Source organism: Lissotriton helveticus, chromosome 1_1 (assembly GCF_964261635.1).
Source record: "Lissotriton helveticus chromosome 1_1, aLisHel1.1, whole genome shotgun sequence".
NCBI lineage: Eukaryota > Metazoa > Chordata > Amphibia > Caudata > Salamandridae > Lissotriton > Lissotriton helveticus.
The window spans coordinates 514,850,158-514,877,622 of record NC_136057.1 but is presented as its reverse complement, the minus strand read 5'-3'; the positions used below and the strand labels follow the sequence as shown (position 1 = coordinate 514,877,622).

The 27,465-nt window shown below is 46.5% G+C and overlaps 1 protein-coding gene across 1 annotated transcript in view; it reads right to left on the bottom strand.

Moving 5' to 3' along the window:
* The window catches only part of NDUFA9 (NADH:ubiquinone oxidoreductase subunit A9), a 178,155-nt gene that overhangs the window by 32,681 nt on the left and 118,009 nt on the right, over positions 1-27,465 (bottom strand). The window contains exons 9-10 of the mRNA XM_078673981.1: positions 20,635-20,730; positions 19,646-19,712 (exon numbers count right to left, since the gene is read on the bottom strand). Of these exons, the coding sequence (XP_078530107.1) occupies positions 19,646-19,712; positions 20,635-20,730 (163 nt within the window). The remainder of the gene's footprint in view (positions 1-19,645; positions 19,713-20,634; positions 20,731-27,465) is intronic.

The window sequence follows — 27,465 nt, the reverse complement described above, 5'->3', positions numbered from 1 at the left end:
GATAAAACCTATTAATGTCCTAGAAACAAGAAAACGTTAAAATATGCCAGTGGTGAGAGACCAGAAAAACAGTAAGAGAAACCAAATCACCCCTCGCTGTCCCACCGCCTGCCACGCCAAAAAAATCGATAGACTAGGGAAAATGCAAGTCAGTAGAACATCCGCCCCCACTCTGGAAACTTCCAAGGTGGGGCAGGGTTGCGGCTACGCCCAGCCGGGAGCAGCCCATATAAGGCGGGTCCTGCTGCCACGCCTCGGCCAGGAGATCCTAACGTAGGGTGTAGCCGGAGGAGAGGCCGAGGCCAGCGGGACCCGGCCAGGGGATTGCCTTTACAACGCTGAACAGTTGCAGGGGGGGGGAATGTCTCCTCGACCCTCCCCTCTCTCTCCCAGTCCGGCCGCGGTGGCCCTTGACAGTTTCAGGTAGTCCCGCCACATGCTCTTCCGGTCCGGCCACCAACGGTCGGGGGGCCGAGGCCGACGGGATCCGGCTGCAGCCGATAAACCAAGAAACCCGTTCATGGGGCCAGAGCCAGGGGCGTCCGGCCGACATCTACCGGAAGCCCGGCCCGAAGACGGACGGGACACTTCTTCTTTCTTGAATAATGGCTGCGACAACACTGGGGGGGGATGTCTTGCACATGCCTCCGACCCCCCCCCCCTCGTCCTCATCGCCTGGTCCGGCCATAACAAATCTCAAGCGAGACGCCGTGGGGTGCACTGGGAGGGAGAGACGGTGCGAACAGGCCTCTCCCGCCTCCCCAGGTGGAGGCTTCCCAGCTGCACCCTCAGCGCTCCAGGCGCCCGGAAAAGGGTTCTTCTACTGTGGCCATGCTGCAACGTCTCGCCCGGCAGGGTGGAGCCCGTCCGCTCATTTGACCCCGCGATCGCCAGTAGCTACCAAACTCTCAAAATGGCGGTCGACCTGGCAAGAGCGGGCCCAGCATAAAGAAATGGCCCGGTCACTGGTTGACTCCACCACCGTAGTCCTCCACGACCTTGAAGATTCTAGAGGAGCCGCGGGAGTCTCCGACCCCCGATGGGGAATGACTGCCATGATCGCCCGTGGAGTGACGAAACTGTATCCGCGGGACGTCGGCGCTCCCATGCTGGCGCCAGCCTCACTTTGAATTACTAGAATCCTGCAGACCTCAGTTCCGGTGAAAGCACAGTGTGACCCGGTAGGAAAAATTGTTGCACCCCCTCCCCTTTTTGACTGATAGTTCAAACCACCGATCCTTTCCTTTGCCCTTTTAACGGAACTTTGGACTGCCTCCCCCTCTTTTACATTTTCTAGAGAAAACAAAACATTAACCACTACATTAGCATAGCAGTTGACACCAGAACTGTATTCAAATTGAAAACCAACAACATCTTCAACAGAATCCTTTTTGTTTCTGCTGTGACCCTGCTACAGCACAGGCATTGTCCCCAGCAGTAATTCTGCAATGCCGGTAAGAATAGCTGTGGTGCCTACTGGACTCACTCACCCCCGCGGCGCCCCACGCCGTTATTTGCTGGGCGGCAACTTACTAGACATCACTTTCGTGCCATCTAGATTTCAGCGCGTTCTGCTGCCTTGGAACTATTCGCACAACAGACTGCTACTGACGACCCACCCCCAGGCAACATCTTCTGAATTTTCATAATTTGAAAGAACTAGTAACATGTCCTCATCAGGAATTCAAAAGAAATTGCCACGGTCTCGTCGTTGTTTAAATGTTTTTACTGTTTTTGTTTTGTTGTATATATTTATATGTTATTAAAGTTTTATATTCCTACTACTTTGTTGGAGTGCTATATATTTTTAATGTGACACATAATTGTAAAAACTTTGATGTACAAAGAGTCATTCCTGGAATCTTCCGCTTCAGGCTCGGTCCCCTCCCCAATCACAATACAGGATGGTTTTCAGATAGTAGGAACACGTGTGGTGTGACGGATCTCATCGGGTGTGGACCTTGATCTACTATAACTCCTTTGAAGAGCGGTGATTCTTTACAGCTGGGGCCATAAACTACATCTGCAGGGCTAGGTGATAGCCTGGACAATCGGACACAGAGGAAGAGGAGTGTCAGAGGGTGCGGTAGTGAATAGGGCGAAAGGGAGGTGTCGGGCGGGCACAGAGTGTGATTTTCAGGGAAGAGCAGCGCAGATGGGGGGAGGTTTATTGCCGATGCATAAGACAGAGAGCGGGGGTGACCAGTGCCTGGGGAAGATGCTTGCGAGGGTGGGGAGCCATGCTACGAATCGACAGCGTGCAGAGAGTGGGTCTGGTCAAGTCATCTAAAATGGCTGCCGTGCACGACAAAAGTGTGGCATTTCAAAAAAGGCAAGATGGCGCAGACAATGTTTTTCAACACTTCCTCATTTCCTTCGAATCGAACGTTAACAGACGTTGGTGCATATTACCAAAGTTAAGCGATATTTATCCCTAACGATGCTTAGCAACGAATTTTTTACCGCTAAGCATCGTCAGAAATTATCGAAGATAAACCTTGCTATTATCAAGGTTTATCGCAAATGCGATAATAAACGGCCGCAATGCATGAATATCGCTAAAAAGTCAGCGATATTCATGCATTACCGAGCTAATGCTCTTAGCCATGTTATCCACCTCCCATTGGATAACATGGCTAAGAACTGCTCAGGGCAGGTGTTACTTTTTGGAGATATTCGCGCTTAGCGCGAATATCTCAAAGTTGGTAATAGGAGATAGATATCTTGCATGTTGTAATGCAAATTATTGTGGTATATGGAACTCATACCATAATCTCTCAGGAAAGCAGAAACTGATCCTTTTGGGACCGCCTAAAAAGGCCTAGGGGGTGAGGGGTACTCTACTTTGCCCCCTTTTCACGTTCCGAACTATTTTATTTTACTCTCTTCCGTAATTACACAAAATAGCAGCGATAAGATGCATCGGAGACACGCAGTGAGAGAAAGGAGGCCGGAGATGAAGAAGAGATGTCAAATACACATTGGAGATAATATAGTGGCAGAAGGGAAGTAAATAGGAGTAAACTTACCATGTAACATAAAAATGTTGCACTCTATACTATAAGTCTCATTTTATACTACAATCACTTCGCTACAACCTCATAAATTAAAAATAAAAATGAATAATGTCTCAAACAATTTTTGATTTCTAAATATAAATTTATTCTTCAGAATTTTCTAAATTTGAAAGAACTAGTAACATGTCCTCATCAGCAATTTCCTCATGAAAAGTCTGCAATGATGATTCTTGTAACTCTATGGTCTCCAAACATTCGATAAATTCGCCATCAACAGATTGATCAAAAAAATCATTCAAGTCATCTCCTCCTTGTGACAATATTTCATTATTGGTGCTGTCAATTTCAATCAATGTAGTGGAATCATTCAAGTCATCTCCTCGTGACAATATTTCATTATTGGTGCTCTCAATTTCAATCAATGTAGTGGAATCATTCAAGTCATCTCCTCCTTGTGACAATATTTCATTATTGGTGCTGTCCATTTCAATCAATCTAATGGAATCATACAAGCCATCTCCTCCTTGTGACAATATTTCATTATTGGTGCTCTCAATTTCAATCAATGTAGTGGAATCATTCAAGTCATCTCCTTGTGACAATATTTCATTATTGGTGCTGTCCAGTTCAATCAATCTAATGGAATCATACAAGTCATCTCCTCCTTGTGACAATATTTCATTATTGGTGCTCTCAATTTCAATCAATGTAGTGGACAATTCAAAAGAAATTGCCACGGTCTCTTCATTGTGAGCCATTTTATTTTGAAATTGCTTGCTGTAAATTGCAGAAAAAAATAATCACTTTCATTTATCGTTTTTAGTAATACCTAATATAAAACTAACTTTATCAAGTATTTAGTATAACAGAAGGACTGCAAATAAATAACAGAAAACATTTTTCAAATTATCTTCAAGTGTACAACATAGTTCCCCTTACAAATTAACAACTCACCTTTTTAAAAGTAGGAGAAGTGTTAGTACTGTGTAAATCAAACACCAGAAATTCACCACCAAAAATTCCTCACAAATGTACCTCAGACAGTAGTATCACAAAATGGCTGTGGTTTCCTCTCATTTGACATATATACATAACCAATTAACTTTCATCACACACAAATACAAAACCAAAGTAACATTTTAATTGGTTCTAAATTTCAACACTTTCAAATGTGTTTTCCCCATGCAATTTTCCATAGGACATTTACATACGTCTACAGCCTGAATGGCTGAACGGAATTACACCAAACTTGGCAAAATGGTACATCAAACCTAAGAGGTCAGGAAGGATCTACTATGCCCCCTTATGGTCATTTCCCCCTTCGCTTTGGCCTCCTCTTGTCTCTCAATCCTACCGAGAGACAAGATGGCGGCCGCTACGGACTGTTTGGAATGTTGACAGACGCCGGAGAACCAATCAGCTCTGCAAAGCTCCGTAACGCGAAAAGTACGCGAAGCGGAGCGCTGTTACAGATATATATCTTTTTTTGAACGTTAATTTCTCAAAATCCACTGGAGCACACATATTGAGACCTAGCAAAGGCACATCGGGCTACCAGTCCCTAATATTTTACCAAGTTTCGTGCAAATCCATTCAGCCGTTCGATTATTATTATTTTTTATTTTTTTTGCCCCGCGGGGCCCTTTTAAAACCTCCACATCAAACCTAGGGGGTCAGCGAGGATCTACTATGCCCCCTTATGGTCATTTGCCCCTTCGCTTTGGCCTCCTCTTGTCTCTCGATCCTACCGAGAGACAAGATGGCGGCCGCTACGGACTGTTTGGAATGTTTACAGACGCCGGAGAACCAATCAGCTTCGCTTCACAAAGCTCCGTTGCGCGAAAAGTACGCGTACTGGAGCGCTGCCCGGTCCGCTGTTACAGATATATATCTTTTTTTAAACGTTAATTTCTCAAAATCCACTGTAGCACATATATTGAGACCTACAAAAGGCACATCGGGCTACCAGTCCCTACAATTTTGCCAAGTTTCGTGCAAATCCATTCAGCCGTTCGGGCTAAAAGTGAGGCCAACCGCCCTATGGAAAACTCAATGTTAAAAACACGTTTTGAGACCCCCTTTTTTCTCGACCCCCCCTGGACGAACCCCCCCCCCCAATTTTCAGGGGCTGCTCAGAAACAAAATGTGCCATTTTCCTGAAAATTTCAGCCAATTCCGTCCACAAACGCCAAAGTTATTTGACATAGAATTTTCAAAAATCCCATAGAGAAAAAAATCCTAACTATATATACCTACTGGCGAGTAGGTAATATATATATATATATATATCCTTCGAGGATCCAACAGTCCCCATGCTCAAATCCGATTGCCTGCCGACACTTGATACCAGAAGTGTTGGAAGCAGTCTTGGGACTTGGCTTCAGCCGAGCCCCACAAAAAGGTTTAAAAAAAGAAAAAGAAAAGGGGCAGGGTAGAAATACTCAGACACCATAGATGTGGTGGTGAGGTCCAAGAGGGACACTGCCACTGCAGAAAAGCACTTTTAAAAACAAATGTCGTCAGCAATGGCGCTGAATCCAAGGCTTCCATCGAAAAAGAAAAAAAGGGGGAAAATAAAAGAAGCACAGACCTCAGTGAGCCAGGTCCCGGGGGCATCAGAAAATATATGCAGGTGGAGGGCACACGGGCCCCCCCCTCCTACGGCTTATCCCAGGATCCGCCACCTACATAGGGCTATAGATAAAATGAATGCAGGGGGCCCACATTAACCCCCCTCGCAGCCCTAGGGACTGCCACCTCACCGATCCTAAAGCACAAGTTACTACTTGTGTAACGATATTTCTTTAAGAGACATAAGTTAGTGATAGATTCTGTTGGACAGGCCCCACGAAGGGCTCGCTCCCTCCCCGCACGACAGGGCCCAGACACCGGCCCTCCGGGGGCTACCCTCAGAAGCAACCCGCAACCCGTCCCCTCCGGGACGCCTGCTCCCGGATATCTCTGTGTCACGGGCCCGGGCCCCCGTCAGCCCCATTGCCCGGCCCCGCCGCCATCTTGGACACTGCACCACGCGGCCGCGTGGCCTCAGCTCGACCCCAACCCTGGGCCCGGCCAGGCCCCGCCATCCCGGCACCACCATCCATCCAGGAGGTGAACGGACCACTTGGCAGGCTAATGGGAGAAAGAAGTGTCGATGGCTATCCCCCGCCAGGTGCCGATCGCCCCCAGCCTCCCCGGGTGCTGGCTCCACCCCCCTGCTGGGTGTCTGGACTACCTCATCCCGGACCTCCCGACCTCCCAGTGCGAGGGTCCGGACATCAAAGGGCGCCAGACCTATAACCGAGGCAGCCCCAGAGCAGGAAGGCAGTTGTATCCTGGAGTCGAGAGACACCGAGAAGAACTCATCCTTGACGGACTGCTGGCGCTGCCGCAGCCCTGCCTTGTGAACTATCGTCCTGCCTGCTGGCGCTGCCGCGGCCTTCTGCAACCTTCATCCTCGTGGGACCTGCTGGCGCTGCCGCGGCCCGTTGTACCTTCCATCGTCGTTGGGACCTGCTGGCGCTGCCGCGGCCCGTTGCCACCTACGATCTCTTCGGGACCTGCTGGCGCTGCCGCGGTTCGACCCGTCCGACCACCGAGCTCGAGGATTGTGAGCTACCGCCGTTTCACCTCAGTACCCGTAGGTACCAAGACTGTCCCGCTACCCCCTTCCCCTACTAGAGACTAGAATTGAGAGGATCATCGTGTCCTGATCTCCTTGTATCGTACTACCTTACTTCAAGAACTGCCTATAAAAGGTGTTACTCTGATCTTCGTGTGGTGTCCATCTGTGGGGGGGGAAGTTACTTGTCTGTACGATCGCTGGAGACGGCCCTCACCGGAGGCCTCTCCCCTTGTGCTCGGCCGACCCTCCAGGTCCCCGTCTAACAGATTCCTTACCTTAGAATATTGCCAGGCGTCAGACTGGATTCGGAAAGTTTTGCTAGCAGTACCCCTGCTCGTCAGTAGGTGGTGTTGTGCGGCTCCGCGTCCGTCGCTGGCGACGTACCCGCCGAGATGATGTCACGGAGACTACTTAGGTGCCACCCATGCACGCTGACCTCAGTTCTGTGCACGACTTTCCGCGCCAGGAACGCTGAACAAATCAAGAAACCGACTACTGGTGCCATGAAACTAGGGCCCTGAAAGGGATGTCCTTAACCCTAGTAATCAGTTCACAGAATGGAGAGGTTGGGTGGGTCGGTAAGGAATCTATCACTAACTAATGTCTGTTATAGATATATCGTTACACAAGTAGTAACTTGTGTATCTTAAAGAGACATGTTAGTGATAGATTCCTTACCTGAGAATAGATACCACAGCAATACCAACACCGCTGGTGGGTCTGCGAATAAGATTACACCAGAAAGTCACAGAGAACAAAACTGCCAAAGAAGCCGTCTCTCCCGGACTTGACTGTTAAGGCAGTAATGCTTGGTAAACGTGTGCAGCAAGGCCCACATAGCTACATGACAAATGTCCTGCAAGGGAACGCCGCGTCCCAAGGCAGTAGTGGCTGCTGTTGCCCTGGTGGAATGGGCACACAGCCCCCCAGTAGGCTTCTTCTTAGCCAACGAGTAACAGGCCTTGATGCAGAGAATAACCCACCGAGAGATGGTCCGTTTGTGCACGGCCCGAACTTTTTTGGCGCCCACGTAGCCAACAAAGAGCTGGTCATCCACCCGGAACTGTTGTGTGCAGCTCAGGTAGAAGGAGAGCGCACATTTTGGGTCCAGACGGTGGAGCGTCTCTTCCTCTTTGGAAGGAGGCGGAAAGAAGGTGGCCAAAGTGATGGTCTGCCTGATGTGGAAGGGCGTGACAACCTTTGGCAGGAAAGAAGGACGGGTCCTTAAAACTACCTTGTCCAGATGAACAGAAAGGAAAGGAGGTTTGTAAGAAAGAGCCTGGCGCTCATTCACTCTTCTGGCAGAGGTGATAGCTACCAGGAAAGCTGTCTTGAGAGTATGAAGACGCAAAGGAGTTATGAAGGGGCTCAAAGGGAGCGCACATCAGATACATCAAAACCAGGTTTAAGTCTTATTGAGGCATTATGAACAGCATGGGAGGAAACGTGTGCGTAATGCCTTTCAGGAAACGGTTGACAACTGCAGACTTAAAAAGAGAAGGCTGAACTGGAAGTCGTAGAAAGGCGGAGATGGCCGAAAGATAACCTTTGATAGTACCCAGAGCAGAGCACTGCTGGGCCAAAGAAAGAAGGAACAAAAGAACCTCGGAAAGATGGGCAGAAAGGGGATCCACATCCTTCGCTGTGCACCATGCCACAAACTTGTTCAACCTGCAGGCGTATACCGTTTTTGTGGAGGGACGCCTGGCTGCCAGAATTACATCACAGACTTCGGGAGGAAGATCGAAAGCTGTCAACTGTCGCTGCTCAATCTCCACGCATGGAGGTGGAGGCTGGACAGGTTCGGGTGGAGGACCGTCCCCTGCTGCTGCGACAGAAGATCCTCCCGAAGAGGCAGCCGGATCGGGGGATCGATCGCCATGCTGAGTAGCTCGGGATACCAGTATGTCCGTGCCCAATCCGGAGCCACAAAAATGACTTGGGCCCAGTCGCGCTGAATCTACTTCAGCACTCTGAGCAGAAGTGGTATAGGCGGAAAGGCGTACAACAGACCACAATTCCACTCGCGACGAAAAGCGTTGCCGAGTGAGTGCCGCCTTGGAAATTCCAACGTGCAGAACTGATGACTTTGCGCGTTCTCTTCGGTGGTGAATAGATCTAACCAAGGCTCTCTTCACTGCAGAAAGAGACCTTGCGCCACGTCCCAGTTCAGACGCCATTTGTGATCTATCATGCACTGGCGGCTGAGTTCGTACGCCCTGGCGTTCAGAGAACCTGCCAGGTGTTAAACCACCAAGGTAATGCCTTGATGTTCCAGCCATGTCCAGAGGAGCAGAGTCTTCTGACAAAGGGTCCACGACCCCACCCCGCCCTGTTTGGTGCAGTACCACGTGGAGGTGGTCTTGTCTGTGAACACCTACACTACACTTCCCCGGACAGAGGGAAGGAATGCCTGTAGTGCAAATCGGATTACCTGAAGCTCCAAAAGGTTGATTTGGAGCCTGGACTCTGCCAGAGACCAGAGGCCTCTGATCTCCACCTCTCTCAAGTGGCCTCCCCATCCCAGGAGGGACGCATCCGTCACCACGGTGTGCTCCGGTTGGGGAAGGGAGAGGTAGCGATTTGTGAGCCACCACTGCAATTGTCGTGCAGTGCCCTCCAAGATCTGGACGTGATCGGACAGGTTGCCCTGATGCTGTGCCCACCGGAACTTCAGGTCCCACTGCAGAGCCCACATATGCCATCTGGCATGTTGTACCAGTAGGATGCAGGAGGCCATCAGGCCCAGGAGCCGGAGGGTCATCCTGACTGAAACCCGGGATAGATGCTGAAAGATCGGAATCATAGCCTGAATATCCCAGACTCGCTGCTTGGGGGAATAAACCAGAAACTGCGTCGAATCCAGAACCGCTCCAATGAAGGGGAGCTTCTGAGAGGGACTCAGGTGCGACTTCAGCACATTGATGCAGAACCCCAGCAAATGCAGGAGGTCAGCCGTAGTCTGAAGGTGGGTGACTACTACCTGGGGCGAGCCTCCTTAATAACCAGTCTTTGAGGTAGCGGAAGACTGACACCCCTGACCTGCGTAGGTGAGCTGCGACCACCGCCATCACTTTCATGAACACGCGAGGGACACTGGTAAGGCCGAAGGGGAGCACGGCAAACTGAAAATGCTCCTGGCCTACCGTGAACCGCAGGTAACGCCGGAGGGCTGGCAGGACGGCGATGTAAAAATATCCATCCTGCAAGTCCAACGCTACCATCCAGTCTCCATGGTCGAGGACAGTCAAGACCTGAGCCAGAGTCAAAATCTTGAACTTCTTCCGGCGGAAGCGATTGACGTCCCTGAGGTCCACGATGGGGCGCAAGCCCCCTTTGTCCTTCTTGGGGATCAGAAAGTAGTGAGAATAACAACCACATCCTAATTTCGGCCCAGGAATGCACTTAATGGCCCCCTTTGGCCAAGAGGACCATAACTTTCTGCTGGAGAAGGGCAAAGTGATCCCCCGACATGTGGTGGGGGTAACCCCTCCTGACTAGTTGCAGCACCCATTTGTCGGATGGAGAAGTTGATGACGAATCCAGCCACCCACCGGCATGATGTGCGACCTGAAGCTCAGACTAGGAAGGTTTTGAGGTAGACGTCGCGGGCGGAGGTAAACTGACCCTCAAGCCAGCCCCCCACAGCCACCCCGGCGGCCTCCACACCCACGGGCGCGCTGAGTGTGGTTCTGCGCAGGCTTTTGGCTGAACGAACGGGCAGGGGCGCCTCTGCCATGGCCACGAAAGGAATGAAAGGTAGACATGGCCAGGCGCGTTGTGGAAAGGCCCAAAGACTTGGCCATAGCTCGAGATTCCTTAAAAAGCTACAGTGCAGTGTCGGCCTTATCACCAAACAGGCGAGTGCCGTCAAAAGGCATGTCCATGAGTGAGCTCTGGACGTCCAGGGAGAACCCGGTGGACCTCAACCAGGCGTGGCAACGAAGCGCCAAAGTCGTGGAAATTGCCCTACCGAGGGAGTCAGTGGGGTCCAAGCCACAACAAATGGCGAACCTAGCCGCGTCCTTAACCTCAGCCACAGCCTGAGACAGCACAGTCTGGACCTCCTTCAGGCATTGAGGCAACACCTCAGCAACGTTATCCCACACCGCGTGTGAATAGCGGCCCAAAAGTCATCGAGGCTTGAATGACTATACTCTCCGGTGTGGGATGAGTAGTCAGAAAGGCAGGGTCACCCAGCGCCGGGCGATGACGCCGGACGACATTTTTATCCACTGGAGCACCTGTGGCCGGCCGCAACCAAGTGCCCAACAAGACTTCAGTGAGGGCATTGTTAAAGGGCAGCAGTGGCTACGATGAGGTGGACGCCGACTGGAGCACCTCAGTGAGGAGATTAGTCTTAAGGGTCACCGTGGGGAGATCGAGGTTAAGGACCTCCGCTGCCCGACGGATCACCACTGTATACGATGCGCCTTCCTCCATAGTGGGCGGGGGAGAGGCAAACCCCGGATAAGAGGAGACGGCAAGGCAGCCGGCCTCCTCTAAATCGTCCACCCAGTCCTGCTCAGAATAACACTGATGAGCAAGAGGGTCCCCCTACCCCTCCCAATCGACCTCCGCCGCCGGTGCAGTTGGCACAGGTCTCGGCAGCGTGGAAGGGATCAGGGAGGGAAGAAACGGCGCCGGGAACAGGGCCGGACGAGCTGGCGCCGTGTCCCAATTCGGATTCCAGGTTGGACAAAACCATCCGGGAACCGGGGCAGAGGCGGAACCAGCGGGATCCACTGCAGCGCCGGCGGAAGGGCCGGAGCCGGTAGCATGGGACCTCTTGACGCAGTGGCCGGATCCAGCGGCGCAGGATCCTGCGGCACCGGGGCCGGATCCCTCGGAGGAGTCGACTGGCCAGCAGGATCCAGACACGGGACCGCGGGGCCCAAAGGTGCACCGGGCATGAGCCAGAGGCCTAAACAGGCGACCCATGGCGGCAAGGAATTCTTGCATATGTGCGGGACTCGCCAACAGACCCGAGTAAGGAGGGTAGGCCACGGGACTCCCAGGCTCCGAAGGAGCATCCGAGGACCGACGGGGGGACGTCGGAGAGCGAACACGCTTCTTCGACTGTGTCGTCTCTTACCCGAATCCGAGGGTGAAGACTTGGGTCCCAAGGAACGGTGATGACAGCTCCGCAAGCGGTCACGAGAATGACCCCTGGACCTCGAGCAGCGCAGGACGAGTGCCAAACTTTAAGCAACTTCTGGCGCCGCTCCCTCTAGGCCTTCGGGGCTATAGCCCTACAGTCCACACAGGACCGGGAGTCATGGTCATGGTCACGTTCCAGGCAGTAGAGACAGACATCGTGAGGGTCTGCCACCGACATATTGCGATGGCAGGTCCCGCAGGACTTAAACCAGGCATCCCTACTTGCACCAGAGAAATACAACACGAGACAAAAAGTCTCAAAAAGATAGTCAAAAAATGACTGAGGTACGTGCTCTAACCGAATCTGCACTTACTGGCGCGGAAAAAGAAAAAACTGACGTCAGCGCGCATGGGTGGCACCTAAGTAGTCTCCGTGCCGTCATCACGGCACATACGATGCCAGCGACGGACCCAGAGCCGCACAACGCCACCTACAGACGCGCAGGGGTACTGCTAGCGAAACTTTCCGGATTCAGTCTGACGCCTGGAGATATTCTAAGGTAAGGAATCTATCACTAACGTGTCTCTTTCAGATGTTCAAATGAATGTGTGTGTGGGGGGGGCGTAGGCCTCCCCCGCAGCCCCCATGACTGCCATCTCTCCGAGCCTAAATATAATAAATGTGTGGGGGGACCCCGAATGGCCTACCCCACAGCCCCAGGGATTGATACCTCCCCGGGGCTAAAGAAAAAATGATTGCGGGTGAGGGGGTCATACAGCCTCTTCCATTGTCACAGGTACAGCCGCCTCCCCATGGCAATTTATTCAAATTAAAGGGAGCCCCGCAGCCCCAGGGACCACCACCTCCCTGGGGATTACTACTACAATGAAGGGGGTCCACACGGCCCCCCTTGTAGAGCCATGGATGGCCCTGAGGACCGCCACTCCGCAGGGCCGGCTCCTGCTACCTCCCGAGGTGACCACCCTTCAGGAGGTAGCTGTTTGCTTGGTGGGAGCCGACAGCTCCTCCTGAGCAATACTTGCCGGTTTTCTTTCCTTGTAGGCACTTGTGCCATTAGGGAGGTGCCTGGATCCCAGCTAGTTCGGTCTCCATATTCTAGGGAGTATTCCTCCCGGTTTTTATTCATTTGTTGATTTTATCATTCTCACCTTTAATTTTTTTAGTTTTAATTTGCCAGGATACAGCTCTTCCCAGTGCAGCCTGTGAAAGTTGCAGGGTTTTCTGGACTCCAGGTTTTAAGTCCCATTTCATTTTGAAGCCTGTTTATCAGGAGCTCCTTGCTCACGCAATGGCCATGCACCCTCTAAGGGAGGGCTACTTAACTCAGCTGAGAGCGTGTCCGCGCAGCTCCTTTTGAGTAACACTTGCCGTTTTCTTTCCTTGTTGGCACTAGTGCAAATTTTGGAGGTGCCTGCATCCCAGCTACTTTGGCCACCATATTAGAGGGAGTATTCCTTTCCCTTTTTATTAATGTGTTGATTTTATCATTCTCATCTTTAATTTTCTTTGTTTTAATTTACTAGGATACAGCTCTTCATAGGCGAGCCTGTGAAAGCTGCAGGCGTTGATGGACTCAAGTATTCAGTCCCATTTCATTTTGCCACCTGTTTATCCGGAGCTCCTTGCTCGGGTTATGGCCACGCCCCCTCTAATAGAGGGCTACGTTAACTCAGCTGAGAGCATATCCACGCGCCATAGGTGTGCCAAAAGCAAGGCCAGAACGTGCCGAGCACCAGGAACCCTGGCCTAATTGCCTCCCATCACCATAATTGTCAGATTTATAACGGTAAAGACCGCCACACACTCAACACCACAACCTTGACCCCCCCCCCCGGTTGCATTTGTTTCAACTGCGCTTCACATCCCCTCATGAGTAAATTGTTATGCCATAACTGCGGTTTCAATCTAATGGCTCCCGCCTCCCGCATGTCCCCTCCTCCTTTCAACCTCAGTTAAGAATCGGTCACGGCACACAGAAGAACCGATTTCTAAGATGTGTGCACACTTAATGCACGCTTCCTTACAAAACACATACTTGAAATAGCAGACTTTATTGAGTCCCAGGCACTTGATCTGCTCTATCTCACAGAAACCTGGGCAGATCCCTCAGCTAGCCCGGAGTTCTGTGTAGCAGTGCCCTTAGGTTTTTCTGTACACAGACAGGATAAACCTCTCAAACGAGGGGGTGAATTCGCTCTGACCTCCCATGATGACTTCATGGCGTCTTTTGAGGCAATCTCATGGCGAGGCACAAAGCTTTACTTCTCTAAAAATAACTAATAACTTTTCGCATAAAGCATGCTGCTCATTGCCCTCCTGGCCCCAAAGGTAACTTCCTCAGCAACATAAGCTCTCTTTTAGAGGCCAGTGCCTGTGAAAAAGATTTTCATATATAAGGCGATTTTAACTTTCACCTCGAGGCCTCAGCAGACCAAAATACTGAAGCCCTTCTCGACACCCTGAGTATGTTAGGATTAATTCAAACATTTAACAAACCCACAAATGTTGCTGGATATACTTTAGATGGCTTCTACACTAACAGCTTCCCTATCATCATTAAGGAGATCCTACCCTTCGTTTGGACAGATCATCATAATGGAATTTAATGTTCCGCAACTTCAATATTCGAGATCAGGGAATAGCCATTCCTCACAATTTTGCGCATGGAAGAACAATAATAATAACCTGCTTATTCAGCAATTTCTGCAATCTAAACCTTACCTGCTAGATGATACTGAGCAAGCTTCTCAAAAACTGGCTAAACTCTGCTGCCAACAAGTTAGAGACTCAAAAAAGCCCTCTAACAATAGGAAAATCCCGCCAGCCCTTTGGTTTTCTGAGGCTCTCAGACTTGAAAAACAAAATTGTAGAAGACTGGAAAAATGATTGAGGGAACGACATGATGCAAGGGAGCTCTCCCTCTACCAGCTCACCTTGTCCAAATACAAAAAATCTACTAATCAAGGAAAAGAGCAACTATTATACTCAATAATTAGATGGAGCTAAAGATTCCATCAAAGAGCTCTTTCAGGTGGTAACCAAACTTACCACACATTCTAGTAATGCAGTGCGCAATCCCTCCTAAGCTCTCTGTGATTCATTAGCGCTTAGTTTCCAGGATAAAGTTGAACAGATCTATTCTAAATTCAGGGGATCTTGTCTCCTATATGGCTAAGGTGGATAGTTTTCAGACCATTCAATCATCTTTCACAGAATTTTCTCCGGTACCCGTGGATCAGATAACCAATATGATTATTCAGGCCAAGTCCGGCTCTCCAAATGACCCTTTTCCTCCTTCGGTTCTTAACCACACCCCTGAACTCATAGGCATCAGTCTGTCAGCCATTTTTAACTCCATGTTTAGTACAGGAGTCTTCCCTTTGGAAAAAGACCTCTGTACTACCTCTTTTAAAATAAAACACAAACTGAACCCAGCAGAACCTTGTGGAAAAGTAAATTTTGCCATGTTCTGTGTCCCTACGTGTCCTCCATCTTATGTTATGTGTGCATGATTAAATATGCATATGTATCCCCCATGTTTGATTAAAGACGCAATTACAGTTGTGTCCATCATTAGTATGCCAGTTTCCAGTTCTCGTGAATACTACGAATATTAGGCCTATGTAAAGTTGCGTTGCCACGTTTCTCAGTGTGCACGTTATTTCATTGTAAAGTCCCCGTTTCTAGGCCTCAAAAGGGCCCGGACACCAGATTCAGCTCCTGTCTTCTGAGTCCTCGCTGAGGAGCGATACAGCCCCCACCTGTATCCTCGACCCTTCACTTACTTCCTGCCTCACAGTGCCCGGCTCAGCCTGGCTTTGCCTCTGAGTCTGCCAAGAGTATGTTATGATTCTAGTTATCAGTCCAGCCCTCCTTCTCTGCATTCCTAAGCTACTGAATCGCATCAATAGTTTCCGTCATTGTCTAGCCTTTACGTCTCCATGTAAGAGAAATACTGCATTTAATGGTCATTTAATATTCTTCATCACGCACTACATGTAGAATAATGCATGCACCATTCTTAGAGTTCGTTAGCCTTTACCCCGATAACTTTTGGATTCTATCAACATGTTCTCTAAACATCAGATACTAGATACTGTTTAGGTACATGTCGCCCTGACTCTCCAGACTTCAGTCTCTGCTCCTAGCACAGAGTTCATAGCCCCCAGCTTCTCCTAGTAACACGTCATTGTCAGTTTGCGCGCACCATTAGGTTAGAGGTCCCGGCTCCTTAGGTAGCCCCCTCCATGTTTCCGCCCCATTTATGACATATTCTGTTACGTTTACATCACATGTCTATGTATACGCCCTGTTACACCCATTTTATGCCTTATCTTTCGCGACTGCTATTGACCACACCCACTGCTCCGCCTACTGTAATTCATTGTAATGTAACTGTTTTAGTATATATATTTGTGCACTGTTATTAAATGTTACGCCGATTCTGATCCTGCCCCCGGCAGCGCTGCCATCCTGTTCCCGTGCAGGTTGTCCTGTTCCTGTCCTTTATGCTGTATTAAACCTGCAAACTCCTACTACCTCGAATCTTGACTCTTATTTATTGAGCTATCTGTTATTGCTATGTCCAGTAAAACCTAGATCCGGTATTATTTATTTATATACCACAACCTAACAACTACTGCACAATCTCACACCTCCCACTTCCTGCTAAAATAGTAGAGAAAGTTATGAATACTCAGTTAGCCAGCTTCTACAAGACAATCAACTTCTTGATAAGACTCAATTTGGCTTTAGGTCATGGCACAGCACTGAAACGACCTTGATCAAAGCCACAGAGGAAATTAGGGCTGCATTGGATAGCAGTGGAGCGGCAGTACTTATCCTCCTTGATTTGTCATTAGCATTTGACACGGTCGACCACAAGCTGCTGATTAGCCGTTTGAGTCCCTTAGGGATCAAAGAGAAAGCTTTAACCTTACTCACTTCCTTTCTTTCAGAGAGACAACAATCCGTGGCCTTGGGCCATTATGAATCCTCTCCCTTCACGCTTCCGTGTGGGGTTCCGCAGGGTTAATTAATCAGCCCTACACTATTTAATATTTATGTCACTGAGTTGGCCAATCTGATCAGATTATTTGATCTATCTTCGACTTCCTATGCTGACTAACCTTAAATTGTCTAGTCAGCCTTCAATAATAGCACCAAAGCCTCGGCTCAATTCCATGACTGCATGCTGGCTGTCAGTTCTTGGGTGAGTAAGCACTGCCTGACATTAAACTCAGGTAATATAGAGGTGGTTCTGCTTGGGAAACATATTCCCCGTATGGTGGCCGAATGACTTGGGCCCTCTACCTATCCCGGTGACCAAGGCTAAAAACTTAGGAGTGTTCACTGATGAAAAATGTAACTTCTGAAAGCAGGTCAAAGCTAACACCTGCTCTAGTTTTTATCGACTCAAATCAATAAAAGAAATCTTGCCCTACATTCCTGTCCACACCAAGAAGACTGTGATTACTACCTTAGTATTATCTAAGTTAATCAATAAAAGAAATCTTGCCCTACATTCCTGTCCACACCAAAAAGACTGTGATCACTACCTTAGTATTATCTAAGTTAAACTACTGTAATAGCCTTTGCTTGAATATGCAGGAAAAACATCTTCAGTGCAGAACGCAGGAGTCAGGATTCTACTGGGCATTCTCAAATTCCAATCTATTGCAAAGGAAATTCAGTAACTGCACTGGCTTCCGAAAAGGAGCCACATCAAATTTAAGGCTCTACATAACACCAGCCCTCAGTTCCTCAGACATTCCTTGAAATGAGATTACATCAACAGACCTCTGTGCTCTGCAGACGCAAACTTTGGGGAGAGGATGTGGCCTTACGGCTAGAGCGGTCGGCCTCGACACTGGGGAACCGGGTTAGAGTCTGGGCAGGGACCCTCAAAATCCTGTGATTCTGGACAAATCACTTACTCTCCCCGTGCCTAACAAAAAACAAATATGTCCGTCTGTAGTGCAGCTGGTGCTCATGTAAAGCACTCTGATACCTTTGGGTCAAGTTCGTGCTATATAAAACTCCGGGTAACAAATCAAGGGGACCCAATATGGCGCACAAGGACCTTGGGTATTGATAATTACTAAGAACTGTGGCCTTAAAGGTTAAGTATAAACAAACAATAAATAGAGACTGGAATCAATACTATATTGCTGCTGTCCAGCCGGACAGTGTGATTTAATGAATAACAAGTGAAGGATCAAGCGAGTCAAAATAAAGTGTGACGCAGTCCTGTATCCTACACATTAAGGTACAAAGAAAATCACAAGAAAACAAACATTTAGGCAGGGCAAAGGGCTTGTTTGAAATGTCAAGAATTAGACGAGCAAAATGAAAGCACAACTTTTACACATAAAAATAAAGTTAAATTGTATACCCGGTATTAAGCAAGTCAAATAAGTTTCGATCCCTTTCAGAGAATAATGGGATCATCAGGACAACAATAATGCATGCCTGAAGAACATAAAGCCACTGGTTTAGTGGCAAGGAGGGCTCAGTCAACGCTAGGTCTAGTGAAGGAAAGAACGGGGCACACTGGCCTCCGGGTGTTAAGATGGTGGTGTGGTCCGGGGCGTCTTACGGACGGTGCAAGAAATCTGGGAATAGATCGAGACTCAGAGGTCAGGCTCTGGTCGTGGGTAAGTGACCAGGTGGAGTCGTAAGCTGTCAGTGGGACTGGGGGAAGAAGGGTGGCCTGTTGTTGCACAGAACAGAAGGCGGGAATAAACAGTGTAAGGCTCGATGACCTGTTGAATGAGGATGCGGAACGGTGCTCTATGGCTGGGGGTCCGACCGCTATGAGATCTGCGAGTTGCACAATGTTTGACGCTGGGTGTCCTGGGGACAGCCAGGGAGAGGGCACATACAGCCTCCTCCCCTTTTCAATTAAGGCTGGGACCCGGGGGCCAAAATCAGCCTGGGGAGAGCGGCTGCATAGCCTCCCCTCCCCATAGTATAATGGCAGGGACCCAAGGGATGAGGTTGCCAAGGCCAAAATAGGTCTGGGGAGGGGGGCGCCCAACCCCAACCAAATATTTAATACAAGGCCGGATCAGTGCATTGTGGGGGCATAAGTTATAGTTAGGTCAGGTAACTATAACTGCTGAATTTCAATGGTTTTGTACAAGTTAAATCTAAGCCTAACTATAAAGTATATATATATTATTATATTCTGTGGCCAACATACCACTTCATCAGAGGCATTTCCCCTGCACGCATTGGAGCGCTGTTTATACTGTATGCTGATTTGTTGAAAAACCCCTCATGGGTGCAACTACGTATTTGATTTCTTCATACAGCATGCTAGGATGTGTAGTCACATCGAGCTTTCATTGAACACCTATAGTAGGTTCCAACGTGTAAAGATTTCAGAGAGACAGTTAGAATCCTTGGAAGGATCTGGATGTGATGGGAGCAGGCACTTTTCATCAAGACGCACTGTGCTGGAAACCGGAGCAGAAAGGTTCCTCTCCCTCAGCCTCTCATTCCTTCGAGATAGTGCATATATACATATACACACACACACACACACACATCAATACATATACAAAGAGGGAGAGATTTTCCGAATCTCGTTTTTAGTGGCCATTTGGTACAGGTGCAGATCATTGTCTTATGAATTGAAAAAGAAAAAAATAAGAGAATGTCTTCACAAAGTCATTTATTATTAACAGTGAAATATTTCTCTATGCTAAAATGATTTGAGTGATCCTGCACGATAATCACTGATTACTAATTTCAGTGAGGATCCTATGGTGATCTTATTCTAATATTCATACTTCATAAAGATATACAGATATTGTGAAAATATATTATGATTAGGCGGAATGACAGGACAAGGATAATAACAGTTTCTACACTTACCCGATCGATTTTATCCCGCGTTGTCCATGGCTCAAAGGGATTCAATTCAAAAAACCTTGCAATTAAACTGTGAATTAAAGCAATATTGTACATTTGAAAAAATCATAAACCAGATTAGACAATAACTAATACAAGATCTTATGTCGTTTGCCTTCCTTTCACTTTAAACACAAAGGTGGGAGGGTCTATGGGTGGACAGGTGATGACATCATAAAAGAGCTTCTAGCTTTGTGAAAAGTTTTACATTTAGTTACATATTCAAGTTAAATCATTTTTACGCGATTGTTTCATTTTATTGGGTTGTTGTTCTTAACCAGGTTTATAATACAAAAGCAAAACAAAGTAAAAAAAATTATCGTTTTTCTCCATTTGGAATGCAGCAGCACAGCCACTAGAAAGTTCTCAAAAACACACAATATTTACATTTAACAGTCACTAGAGCTATTCAATGCTGCAGAGGTTTAGGAGACACATGGTTCATACTGTCCAGGTTGAAATGAATCCTCTAACATTAGAGAGCATTATAATACATGAATTAAAACGATGACCTTGTGCATAAAGGCAAGTGCCCTTGAAATAAAACATCCACTGTTGCAGCACTCAGAAGAACAACATGGAGCAATTAACACATTATTCACTGGTGTTACTAAATAGGTCTACACAACCATTACCCTACAGTTTATTTGGGGATTTCATGCTATTTTTCAGTATTACATGCACGAAAGCTACCAAAACATCTACATGTATGCCATCCAAAGGCCTGCATGTATTCTTTTCCTGGCTCTTTCTTGGTTCACGTTAGATGTCGGCATACTCTGGGTCAACAGGCTGGAAGGAGTCGACTAGAACATTTCCAGCCTACAAACAGACAAACCTATTGGATCAACTGTTGTGTTTTTTTAAGCGGTTTGCTAATTAAGACCTCAACCACAGTGCTGTAGAAATCAAGGAATGTACTTGACTAATTAAAGACTAAAGGATTCACTTACTGATAAACAGGACGAGGAATTGGATAAGCGAGGAAAGGCCTGTGGGCAACAGCAAATAAATATTGGACCAGGTCATGAAGAAGATATCGGTTAGGCCTACAAAAAAATACAAAAAACAATGCAAGTGTTTAATTCTCACATATGCATGCGACATGCTTCATTTATGCACTAAATATCTTTCTCCTGACTAGAGTTAAATTTGCTTTAATATTGCACTATCGAGTGCAAAGATAAAGCTTAGGGTTTGTCTCTGAATATGGCTGCAAGCAAGCAGTGATAACACAATTTTCTGACGGTTTGTGCATACTTTAGATTTTGTTCAAGAAAAGGCAACATGCAAAAATAAATAAACCTTCTTTTGCATGATTTCCAACAAGCAGGGACAAAGGCCCTTATGGGTTTGGCGGACTGGGTGCTCAGTCACAAAGTGGCGGATGTCCCATTCACTGAATTACAAGTGCATTTAAGCCTATGCCACCACTACGTTTTGAGTATCTTGTCACAAAAAGTCCAGTAAATGCCCAATGTATAGAGATAGCAAGTGCTTCCATTGTGTTACTGTTTGATTTCTACCTCTTCCCCTTCCCCTGACCAGACAGAATGCTCTACTACCAATCTGACTACTGATCTTGTAAAAATAAACAAGCCATCTGGTACACTTTCTCGGCAGTTACTCATATGTCAATTTTTATTAACATGACACAGCCTTGAGTTTTCTATTAAGACTGCTCATAAAAAATACTTACAATGCCAGTCACTGAGGCCAAGAACATGGATACCACTTCTGAACCCTCATGTTTTAATTAAAAATACACCACTTTCAGCTATCTTCTGTTGTAACAATTTACCGTTTGCAACCAGTTCAGCATAATATGAAATGGCACTCGATGAAAAATAACTGTCCTATTTTCTCAACAACTATACCAAAGCAACTTAAAGATCAATCAACAAGGTCATAAAGGTTATAATCAACAATGTTGTCAAGACAGGATTAATGTCATGCTTATGCAGATATTTACAGAGAACAACAGTAGCCAGAGAGCAATGTGATGCTGAACAACATGATGATGAGATATATGAGATTGTGTACAAAAAGCTCGATAGTGGAGGTTCAGAATCCCATCTGTGTGGGAACTGGAAGGGTTGGAGTACTGGTGGAGGTAGAACAGGGCAGCGCCTTCTTCCTTGAAAATTGGTACCAGATTTCAGATCCAAAACTACCACATAGGCAATATCCGATACAATGATGGTACAACAACTGTGAGGGTACAGAACAATTCTGCTGTTACTTTATTCTTTCATAGTTAAAGCTATGTTCAGAACATAAGCTAATCATGGCCGTCTAGTCTGTTGTCTGTCTAATGAAATGTTCGCTTTACTCTGGAAAGATCAAGCACTGTTAGTGCAATACTTGTATTTATAAAGCACAAGCTAATTTCTTGCGCTAAAAGCCTTAAGTCCACCTTCCACTATATGCCAGGCCAGCAAGTGGAGAACCAGAGCACGTTTTTAGCCAGCATGGAAATTGGTGATTTAGAGGCCCAGAAGCATACACAGCCCAATCTGCAGCCTGGCATCGTAGGCCTCTAAAAACAGTACCCTACCATGGCTGTGGTAGGCGGGTCATCTAAGTACGGCCGACTTAGGAATACAAAACCAGTGTCACTACAGTAACTTGCACTTACTGGCATTTCCAGCCCTGCACTAGAATTTATGAGAACATTTCAATAATGCCCAAAGTAAGATTTTTTTTTATGAGGCTGCAGGTACTACATTATAAAGAAACAAAGACTACTATCCAAAAGAAATTAGCGAAGTTGAAACAAACTATTTGATCTTAAGTTAACATCCATGGCATGAGGCATGGTTTGTAGCCCAAGTGGTCACTTTACTGAGAAATCACACGAACACACTGAGCTGTAAGACCAAGGCAGGCAAACAATCTGGCAGGGAAATCTCCTCCCTATGTAGCATCCCATGATGCAGGAAAAGACCTAGTGAGCCCTGCGATGGGAAAGATCCTGTCGGAGTCCACTAAGGCCGTTGTCCTTTACAGTCGGGACAAGAGCTGCTTTACGATCATCACTAAAGCATTTAAAAAGAAGAAGTTGAAAAAAAGCAAAGTGAGACCTACCTTCTGTTTAAAATAAAACTCGGAAAAAAAGTTTGAGTAAATACAAAGGATGGGCTCTGGTGACAACAGTCTACCAGTGGAACATCTTGTAAAGCTTAGCGGACCATAACTGCATTTCAAATACTGCAGTGCCAATATTGCAGACAACATACAAGGCAGTTTTCTACAAAACCACTTTTAATTGCACATTTAGCCATGACCTCAACAGGTTAGTGAATCCAAAGAATGCGATTAAAAAGGCAAGCAGTGGGCGATTAACACTGAAGGATGCAAGTTGAACGACCCCTCTTAATTCAACTTGAACACAGCATTCTGAAAGGGGTTGGGGCTGCCTTTCACACAGTAAGTGAATATGTAAAAGGTGTGACTGCCACAAGTCAATCAAGGTATTTAACCTGCCCAGGCGGGTGGAAAATGAAGGCGCATCAGCCACGGAACAAAGCTGGGGATTTATCCATTTGTAAAAAGCATATTGCAAACGCTAAGCCATTTGCTCTTGTAATGTCTTATCAAAAGACACTGCCCCTCATTTAATGTACATAGTGTCTAGAGAACGCCTCGGCGATTCTTAGATAAGCTGCTCAAACCTCGGGCTGTTAATTTGAGCCATGGAAAAGAAGGATGGGAAATCAGTCCTATGCTTATCAAACGACTCAAAAGGAGAATTCTAAAAGCGGGAAGCAGATGCAACATGGACGAGGATCAAGAAAAGCCTGTCAGGCCGTAAGGAAGTCACCAGGATCATTTGACACCACTAAGCAGTTCTCACTTTGTTGCACATATGGAGTGCATGAAGAGCTATGATTGTTTTACCAACAAATGAAGGCTTGTCCCACTGAACCCTTCGTTTTGTACTAATATAAAACACACACCTGAAGCTTAATGTTGTATTCCAATGTAAAAAACAACTGAAACTGATGGAGCTACCATGCGCAGCAAATACGAGTCTTTCTTCCTGAGTCACTCCGTTTCATATTTTAGCGCTCCTGTCAGCGAGTAGCCTACAGGGGAATGTTATGGCTGATCGGCCACAGCCCTCAAGTTCAGTAGTCGAAACGGAGGGTTATGGATCCCACCATGTTTGCTGACGCAGAACGTGACATTAGCTCTCCCCATCTGCCTACAAATGACCTCAGAGCCACAAATTAATGACCTCAGAGCAACAAATTAATAAATTTCGCTACGACTTCCTAAAGACAAAGTTGTGTATTTCTCGGAGTCACAATGCCTTCCTATTCAAACCCCGAGATTAATTTGTGATTGATAGTTCTGGTAGGAAAGAATTGCACCAAGAGTTCTGCTACTGAGTCCACTAATTACCATACTGAAGCCCACTTACTTATTCATAACTAAACGGATCGAAGCTCACTTGACTGTAGATGAAAGACAAGGATAGTGGAACCTTTTTACCCGATGCTTCAGTTGAGCCAGATGCAGCAGATCATGGTGTTCTTGATCCTAGTCAAAAAGACCACATGCACACACAAAGGCCTCCAGAACCAGGAACCAGAGGTGGATGCTGACATTTCAGGAAATCGCTTGTGATTCTGGCATTTTCTCTGGGGGGAATCGGAGTGGCAGTGCTGAATGTTTGGTGCCGGGAGAATATTAGAGTGAACTCTGGTTCATTAACTGAAAGAACAAGTCAAACAGGAGGAATCTCTTTCGGACAAGTGAGCCAAAGCCCACTCTGGTAGCTACTAACAAATAGAAGCTGCCACTTGTGTCATGTAAGACCCTGGGGATGAAGGTAAGCCAAACCCAGAGGACTCTGCGTTCATGGCAAACCCTTTTGCCTTTCACAAATGCCCAGACATGGATCTGAGGAACAAAGCAAATTCAGTTCAAGTGTTAACAAACACAGACCTATTATCACCATCATAAATGCCACCTTGGGACAAAAAAGGCAAAAGAGGTGGAGATGCAGATCATAAGCCCAACATGTTTTGATGACTAACAAACTGTGGCAAATAGTCCTAGACCAAATAGAGTATAACTACACAGTTCTAAATTCAAATAGCTGCTGAGTTCTATGATACCAAATCCAAGGGAAATGGAAAAGAGTTGAGTATGGTGACAGATTTGTGGACAACACCAGGAACTGAGTCTGAAAACATCCCCAACTGCAAAAAGTATCCAAAGGTATTAATTAACGTGTTGCCATGTTTGTAGGCTCAGAAAGAAATATTCTATTTTCACTTTACTACTCTCCTTGAATGGGACTGTATCTAATAAAATATTCAGTTTTCCCTATTTTTGCTCTGACAGCCATCAGAGGAGAACAGCGTCTTGGCTGGCCTTTGCTATTTTTATTTCTAATCAATGGAGGACTTGTCATGTCTTTTAAACATTTAGAGAAGTCACAATACCAGTGAAAAGATCTGGTCCTGACTGACAGAGGAAGGGCTGAATGGTAAGGATATCTTGTAGATTGATTTTTAAAAGCGAACTGCCCAAGATCTTTTAGTCATGGCGCCAATCTTATATTTGCAGAGTATGCCAGCTTGAGGCTTCAATCAATTCTCCATGATTATGTGGAAAGCAGAGGGCCTTCGCAAAGGCAACAGTCCTCTCTTTGCCTTTGCTTCCTGATAAAGGCACGAAGACCAGAGTCACACCAGATTAAGTGATTTAGGTAAGAATGATGCAAGACAAAACTTGCATTTGCCATGCAGAAACAAATGAGTTCTGCCTTAAAGTGGGTAGGTAGATATGGAAATATGTCTAATCGAACCATATCTCAACACAAACAATATGACCACTTGAACCATATGTTAAGATTGACACAAACAAAAATGGCAAATGCAGCTGTATGGGATAAATAGAGGGAAGGGATTAGAAACAACTGTGTGACCTGGACATTTACTTTCTTATCCAGGTAAGTCATTGTTGGGGAAGTCCTCTGTACCACAAACCAATCAACAATGTAAGATAACCTATAAGCACAGAGAAAAATTCAATCCTCAACAATGGGTCCCACTCATATTCCTCATCCAGCTTTGTATTATACCCAGTAATCATTTGGGATATCCGATGTGGTCAGAACTAACTGATATGAGTTTGCCCAAGCCAGGATATGGCAAGGGCAAAAAGCCATCAAGAACAGAGATGTGCAAGGTAACAAATTACAACGCAGTTAAGGACATTTGACAGATGTTGAGCTTTGCCCTAAGGCTATTAGATGTCACTATAAAATCAGCCTCTTAAGTTTTATCTTTATGTTCTCAACCTGTATAAAGCATGATAGCCTTGCTCATCAGAAGAGTGTGTCTCAATAAAAATGATGGACCAGGCATCTCTGAAAACATTCACAATCTATAGAATTACACTTTGCCATTTTCTGCTAATTAGATCTCTACATCACCTGCTTCCCAGCCCTACATTGCTCGTCAATGACTGCAGGGTTGTGGCATCATTTTCTTTCAATTTTCGTTACCACCGATGCAACATGGAGCAGCAGACTGAAGAAAGATACATTAGGATGGAGTTTCTGGATTTCAGTTTTGACTGACCTGATTTTAGGTGTACCAGATGGAAGTCTGGCTGCAGCGTTTTGTAGCATTTGCAGCTTGTTAAGATGTTGCTGTTGCATATTAAGGTAGAGTCCGTTAACAGTCCAAGTTTGACAGGAGAAGAGAGGAAACAACACTTTTTTGTGACTCATAAGGGATGAAATGAAGAATCTTTTATATAGTCCCCATAATGAGGAAGGTGGAGGCAGTACCTGAGCTCTGGAAAACAGGGGACCCCTACAAATACTTAGTTTGCTATACGTAGGGAGAAATTTAACATTGGGAAACAGAAAAACTATAGCAAAAAACTCAATTGACTACTGCCAACACTCTCCTTTTGTCTCAAAGACAGCAGCAACTACACATTCGTATATATGAGCAGAGTTTAGTTGTGTATAAAAAGCATTTTTATTTCATCTTATTGTTCCGTTTCAAAAAACTCTTGTAAACATTTATAATTTTTTTTAATTTTTTGAACTTCAAAAAATGAAAAAAAATTATAAATGTTTACAAGAGTTTTTTGAAACAGAACAATAAGATGAAATAAAAATGCTTTTTATACACAACTAAACTCTGCTCATATATACGAATGTGTAGTTGCTGCTGTCTTTGAGACAAAAGGAGAGTGTTGGCAGTAGTCAATTGAGTGTTTTGCTATGGCAGTACCTGAGCTCACCTGGTCACCAAAGGTGAGTTTGGTGTCAATTTGGACACCCAGGTTTTTGGCTCTTCCCATCGAGTAGGCAGAGAGCCTAATTCGTCTGGCCACCCAGGATGGAGACCGGAAGGAAGTTTTGTTACCAAAAAGTATGACTCGTTTTTTCTGAATTCAGTTTTAAGCAGTTATATAGCTCATCCAATTGCTTGGCCTACATGAAATCAAGAAATGTATTGCCTGAATAGGTGTCCTGGTTGGATAATGACACGAAAATGTGTGTGTCAACGGCATAAGTGGGGTGAGTAAGAAGCCAAAAGATCTCATTAGAGAAGTCAGTGATGACATATGTACATTAAACAGAAAGGACTTAGCATGGGAGTGAGAAAAGCTCTGAAACAAATGAGCCCAGGGCCACTGATTGTTTTCTTTCTGAAAAGAAGGAACGCAACAGGGTCAGTGCAGTCCACTGCACTCCGATTGTGCCTACGCGGTTTAGCAAAAGATCATGATGGACCTTATCAACTGCT